At 49.6% G+C, this 6,892-nt stretch overlaps 1 protein-coding gene and 1 non-coding gene across 2 annotated transcripts in view; one reads left to right on the top strand and one right to left on the bottom strand.

The window, feature by feature from the left end:
* PRDM7 (PR/SET domain 7) overlaps positions 1 to 6,892 on the bottom strand; it is a 22,440-nt gene that overhangs the window by 11,387 nt on the left and 4,161 nt on the right. Inside the window, exon 3 of the mRNA XM_059381648.1 lies at positions 3,005 to 3,048. Within this exon, the coding sequence (XP_059237631.1) occupies positions 3,005 to 3,048 (44 nt within the window). The remainder of the gene's footprint in view (positions 1 to 3,004; positions 3,049 to 6,892) is intronic.
* On the top strand, positions 1,813 to 1,916 carry LOC132006228 (U6 spliceosomal RNA). The gene has a single exon (XR_009401012.1). It is a non-coding gene; the product is annotated as a U6 spliceosomal RNA (small nuclear RNA).

Genomic DNA, 6,892 nt, shown 5'->3' on the forward strand with positions numbered 1-6,892 from the left:
GGGGGGCTCTCATGTCAAGGGTATCTGGGGCGTCCGGCAGAGGACATCTGGGGTTCCTCAGGCTGACGCTGTTGGCAGTCTCTCAGGACAAGATCTGGGGTCTTTCAGGCTGGAGAGATTGAGAATGCTCAGGCTGAGAGAACTTGGGATCTTGGAGACTGAAGAGATTAGAGGTCTCGCGTTCTAAGATCCGAAGTCTCTCGTGAACCGGCTTTAGGTTTTCTGACGTGGAGGTTCCTTGGGGTCTGCGGAGCCGGAGGGATTTCCGAGCTCGCAGGCTGGTGGTCCTCAGGGTCTCTGAGGCTGGGGGGATGTGCTCTCTGTGGGCGTACCTTTCGGGTGTCTCGGGGTGAGGGTTTTGGGGGTGCCTCCGCCGAGGGTGATTGGTGTTACTCGCGGGGATTTGGGCCTCTAAGTATTAGGGATTTAGTGTTTCTCTGGGTGAGGGATTTGAGGTTTCTGCAGCTGAGGTGCTTAGGGGTTGGAGGGGTATCCCACCGAGCTGTGAGGACCCCCCCCAAGGCAGAGGAATTGCGTTCCCTTGAGGCGGCGAGATGTGGGGTCCCTGCGGCTGAGGGGAGTTGGAGCCAGACAGGGTGAGGGGTCCCAGGGTCTCCCGGGTGGGGTTTGAAGGTTTCAGAGTCAGGGTTTACAACAGTTTCACAGGGCACTGCAGGGGCGTCCGTGTTCCCGTCAGTCTCCCTGGAGGCCCTCACCGCCCACCCGGGTCTGGCGCCCTCGCAGAGCCCACGCGCGCTTCCAGCCTGGCGAGAAGTGAGACGCCGCGGTCGGCGCGACACCGGTTTGTACTGCCGTGTCAGGCAGAAGCCACCAATCAGCGCTGCAAGCAAAGTAGCCTTTCCAATCGGCGTGCAGGAGGGGCCTGAGGGGGCGGAGCGTAGGGCCCGCCGTGTGTGTCAGTCACCGGCAGAACCCCACCGCCGCGGACGGTCCCGCCCCACCCCGCGGGGATTGGCTACTCGGAGTCCAGTACGTGTCTGTCAAGAAACAGCAGCGCGCAGGCGCAGTATGGCAGTTTTCCTTGACTTCGGTACCCAGACGCTGGTGAAGGCGGGCCAGGGCAGGAGACGGAGCCGAGTCCACTGCAGCCCAGGCTGAGCCTAGCGCGTTGAGCTGACCGCAGGTCTTTAGGGTGGACCTGGCACAAAGATTCTTTGCTCGACCAGACTTTCAGGCCCTGGAAGGGTCTCCTGGGCCATCTGTGCCCTTCCTTATAGAATCCATCTTTAGGGGTGCCTGGGTGGCTCAGTGGGTTAAAGCCTCTGCCTTCCGCTCAGGTCATGATCCCGGGGTGCTAGGATCGAGCCCCGCATCGGGCTCTCTGCTCAGCGGGGAGCCTGCTTCCTCCTCTCTCTGACTGCCTCTCTGCCTACTTGTGATCTCTGTCGGTCAAGTAAATAAATAAAAAAAAATTATTAAAAAAAAAAGAATCCATGTTTTCCTTTTTCTTTCTTTCTTTCTTTCTTTCTTTTTTTTTTTTTTTTTTGGAGAGGGCATGGGGTGGGGGCGGTGGTGAGGGGCAGAGGGAGGGAGAGAGAGTAGAGAGATAGAGAGAGAGATGAAAGAGAGAATCTCAGGCAGGTTCCATGCCCAGTGAGGAGTCTGGATTGGGGCTCGAGGTGGGACTCCATCCAGGGCTCGATCTCAGGACCCTTAGTTCATGACCTGAGCTGAAATCCAAAGACGGATGCTTAACTAACTGAGCACTCAGGTGCTGCCACTCAGAATTCTTAAGCTAAAAGTGGAAGTGGCTTTTGTGAGTAAAAACCGTGTTTAAATAATGTAGGTCTAAAAGTCATCAGAAGTAGTGTTGGCTTAGTAGAATGATACAGCGAAGATTGGCATGCTTCCTGTTCAAGGATGACATGCACATCTGTGAAGTGCTCCATACTAAAAAAAGAAGAAAAGTCATCAGAAGGAAGGAGACATAAATAAAATCAAAGGAAAAAAACCCTGAAATTGAAGGAGCAGGAGGCTGAGGAGAAAGCAAAAGCTGGTGCCTTGCACCCCCCCCTTCACCCGCTCCCCTCCATTTGTGTAGCATTCCTCAGGCACCCCTGACTGCCATAAAATGATAAATAGTTAACTTGCAGAGATCACAGTCCTGCAAGGTAGGAGTCTCCCTTGGTTTGCAAATGTCCTTGAGATTTACAACAAAGAAGTTACCTTATCAATAGCCCTAATGTCACCCTCCCCTCCATGAAAAACCGAAGGAGGCAGAGGTAGAAGGAAAAGTAAATAAAGTTGAGTCTAAACCTAAATCTCATTAACAAGGATGCTTGATAGCAGGAATGTAACATTCCACCAGGAGACTCCCAATTGTCTTCACTTGATAGTAACCAGGCCTTCAATATCCTGATAGTGCTTTTTTCACATGCGTGGGCTAACCGGCCAGTTCTGCTTCTGTAAGATTGCTTTGTCTGCTTTCGCGCGGGGTCCCCTGACCCAATTCACTGACGCCAAGTATGCCTGTTCAAACTGTCAATCAATCAGCTCAGCCCCACCCGAAACTTGTTTGTACCTGTCTATAAAAACCCTGCACCAACCCAGCTCTGGACCTCTCGGCGTTATCGGCAACGAGCGGTGCAGAGGTCCAGGTTCGAACCTGCAATAAACGACCCTTGCTGATTGGCTTTGACTCACGTCTCTGGTGGTCTTTTAAGGTGGGGGTAATACTCTATTGGCATTTCAAAATAATATGCAAGTATTTTGCATAAAAATGAAGCATCAGCTCTAAGGACACTCAGTCCACTGAGGTGGGTCAGTTTAAGACCTACTGGTTTTCAGAAGATAAAATGGGAATAGTGTTTCTGGCTTTTACTAAATTTTGAAAAAATATGTTATGTTTAAAAACATAACACAATTTCCCTGAAGTAGGGCTCCAAACCCCAGAATTCTTACCAAGGAAGGACCGCCAGATTCCAGGCAAAGTTTGCCCAGCTCAGCTGTCATGAAGGGAGTGGTCAATCAGACCTCTAAGGGCCCTCAGACCTCTCAGGTTCCCCTGAGACGAGTGCTGGGTGGGGGCTGGGAGTGGAGGGAGCAGTGAGAGAGCGGGGAGCTTCCGGAAATTGTGAGACCATCTGTGTATGGTCGATGTTTGGGTGGGTGCAGAGTTGATGGTCGGTCTTGTGCATGAGCATCTATGTGGTCCCTGCTGTCAGCTTTATGGTTCAAAGAAATGTGAGATTAAAAAAAAACTTGCTCTTCAAGTGCTCACTGTTAACCTTAAAAATAAAGCTGCCAGTTATTTTAGCAGCAGAAAGGGCTTTATTCTGGAATAGCAGAGAATTGCAATCCAGGACTAGCAAATGAGGGCAAAACCATAGGATGGCCCTCAGAACAAAGGAGAGGAGAAGGGGGTTTGGGAAGGCCATTATAGGCAAAAAGTTCACGGGAGTAAAGGGAGTTGAAGCACCGAGACTTCTCCTTGACTGAGTTAGGACTGTCTCTCGTTGGCCAGGCTATTGCTAGGAAAACATCCTTCCTCCTGCAGGGTTCGGAGAGAAGTTCACCTACTATAGGTGAAGTAGGGGTATGTTTGCAAGGTGGTCTCTTCCTGTTGGATAAGATGCAGTGCAGTTTAAGAACCCATTAAATAGCCAAACTGAAACAAAACTTAGACCCCTTCAAAAAAACTCTCCAAACCAAGACTTGGCCACAAATAAGAAAAATTCAAAAGGATAATGACAGAAAGAAAAGAAACAAATGGAAAGGCATAATGTGCTCTCCAGCAGAAATACTCAGTGTTATAAACACATCAGGTCTCCATATGTTAATTTATTCCTATAAAAATAACAATTTACTTTGTGGAATTTCCCAAACAGGTTAAAAAGATAATGTGTAAAAATAAAAGCGAATAACAAGGAAATGAAAATAATTAAGACTAATGGGTAGGCTAGCTTGTCAGATATGAACATTTCTTATAAACTTAAGTATTAAAAGTGTTCATTTTGGTAATGAGTATATAGTCTTATCAATATAATTCAATATGGAATCAAGAAGTAGGCCCTGGGTTGGTTAATTTTATGTGTCTTACTGGGGGAGCTGTGTGGATGGTGCAGACTCCCAGTCCCAGGTCTGGGTCTGGGGGAGCGCAGAGCTCACTGAGTTCCATCACCAAAGGCTTCTGGGACTTCAGGATCAGTGCAGGGGCCCAGGGCCCATGACCTGTGGCCATGGGCAGAAACTCCTCTGGGAGCCCCTCCTCAGCCGTAGACAGCCTGAGTCTTCCAGAGCTCTGACAGCCTCTGCTGGTGGTTGTGGGCTGGGTGCCCGCCTCCAGAAGCCTGGTGAACCCGAGCTGGGGCCTCCCTTTTGAGAGATAGCCTTTGCACAGTCCCTCAGGGGTTGTCAGTCCCTATCAACATGTCTTCCCTCTGTGAGCCCTAGCTTGGAGGTTTCAGGGGGTTCCTGACCTTAAGGGTACGCCATCCAGTGACAGCGGCTCAGACTGGGATGGGGACGGCCTTTTCTCCTCTCTCCTGCTATTACAGCGGTGTGGGGGTCTTGTCCCATGGAGTCCAAGAATGAATCTCACTGAAAGAAAATGGTGAAGTAAAGTGAAACTTGTTAAGTGGAGATGAGAATGGAAAGGGGGAGAAAGCTCTCCAGAATGAGAGGGGTCCTGAGTGGGTTGCCCGTGAGGGATTCTGGTGGGAGTCTTTTACGGAGAACTGACCAGGAAGCTTGTGACCTTGAGACTGTTGTGACAACTTGCTTTGTTCCCCTACCTCTTGTTCCACTCTGTCTCAGTGTCTCTCCCTTCCTGGAATAGTCTCAGAGCCTAGTCGGGAGACTTAGGGGCCTCCTGCGTCTCCCTGCCTTTGCCTTCACCCCTTCCTTGCTCCCGGAACAGGACCTGTGGGCAGAATGAGCCAGACTGGGATTATGAGGAATGACTGGTTAAACCTTTTTTTTTTTTTTTTTTTTAAAGATTTTATTTATTTATTTGACAGAGAGAAATCACAAGTAGGCAGAGAGGCAGGCAGAGAGAGAGAGAGAGAGGAGAAAGCAGGCTCCCTGCTGAGCAGAGAGCCCGATGCGGGACCCGATCCCAGGACCCCGAGATCATGACCTGAGCCGAAGGCAGCGGCCCAACCACTGAGCCACCCAGGCGCCCCTGGTTAAACTTTTTAATTAGTAGGGGTGAGGGATAGTGCAAGTCTCCAAGGAATCTAGAAGCAAGGCTCTCAGGACCTTGAGGGGCTAGCCGGGGCTGAAAAAACATAACTCCTAGTCTTCAGTCAATCATAACCCTGCAGGCACCAAGGCAGCCCTGAGTTCCTTGAGGAAGGTCACACTTTGCATTTTTCAAGTATCCCTCTGTGGACTGCAAGCTGTAGGGAGATTTCATTTAACCTGCATTTCTTTTGCTTTTTTTCCCCACATTAGTACCTCCACAATCACCAGACAACCTCAGCTTGGCTGTCATCTCCATGCTGTGGTGTTTCTGGCCTGTGGTTCACTGTTGCCTTCTGCCTGGCCTGGAAGGTCAGTCTTCCAGGGATCCAAGGATGGGGCTGGGAGGCGGCTGGAAATAAGAGAAAAGTGCGTTCAATACAAAAGAACACAGGGGTGCCTTGGCTCAGCTGGTTAAGAGTCTGCCTTTTGTGAAGGTCATGACCCCAAGGTTCTGGCATCAAGCCCTACATCAGGCTCCCTACTGAGCAGGAAGCTTGCTTATCCCGCTCCACCTGCCAAGAGTTCTCTCTCTTAAATACATAAAATCTTTAAAACAAAAGAAAACAAAACACAAGTGCTATGCCTGGGGTGAACCAAGGTGAAACAAGGTGAAACAGCAGGATGAAACGGGTGTGATTTAGAATGAAAGCCCAGAGTGGTGGTTAAGAATCTGAGCTCAAATCCTAGGTCGGACACACTCTGTAAGGTGTTTGGGCCGCTTAATCCTTATGCCTCATTTTCCTCACCTGTAAAGTGGGAATAATTCCCACCTCTGGGTCATTGTGAGGTTCCAATGAGTTAGGACAGTGGTATATAGTAAAAAATATATATATATTTAAAAGATTTTATTTATTTATTTGACAGAGAGAGATCACAAGTAGGCAGAGAGGCAGGCAGAGAGAGAGGAGGAAGCAGGCTCCCCGCTGAGCAGAGATCCTGCTTCCTCCTCTCTCTCTGGCTCGATCCCAGGCCCCTGAGATTGAAGGAGCAGGAGGCTGGCTGAGGAGAAAGCAAAAGCTGGCACCTTGCACCCCCCCCTTCACCCGCTCCCCTCCATATGTGTAGCATTCCTCAGGCACCCCTGACTGCCATAAAATGATAAATAGTTAACTTGCAGAAATCACAGTCCTGCAGGGTAGGGGTCTCCCTTGGTTTGCAAATGTCCTTGAGATTTACAACAAAGAAGTTACCTTAGGTTTGATAGCAGGAATGTAACATTTCACCAGGAGACTCCCAATTGTCTTTATGTTAGTGCCTCATTAGAGGGAAAGTGGCCTTGGCTTGATAGTAACCAGGCCTTCAATATCCTGATAGTGCTTTTTTTCGCACGCGTGGGCTAACCGGCCAGTTCTGCTTCTGTAAGATTGCTTTGTCTGCTTTTGCGCGCGGGTCCCCTGATCCACTCCACTGACGCCAAGTATGCCTGTTCAAACTATCGATCAATCACTGCCTTAGAAAAATCCCTAACCTCCCTCTCCGAGGTGGTCCTACAAAACAGGAGAGGGCTGGACCTATTGTTCTTGAGAGAGGGGGGATTATGCGCAGCCCTCAAGGAAGAATGTTGTTTTTATGCTGACCATACAGGGGTTGTTAGGGAAACCATGGATAAACTCAGAGAGAGACTAGCCCAAAGAAAAAAGGATTTTGAATCCCACCAGGGCTGGTTTGAAAATTGGTTTAATCGATC

Source organism: Mustela nigripes, chromosome 17 (assembly GCF_022355385.1).
Source record: "Mustela nigripes isolate SB6536 chromosome 17, MUSNIG.SB6536, whole genome shotgun sequence".
NCBI classification, from domain to species: Eukaryota; Metazoa; Chordata; class Mammalia; order Carnivora; family Mustelidae; genus Mustela; species Mustela nigripes.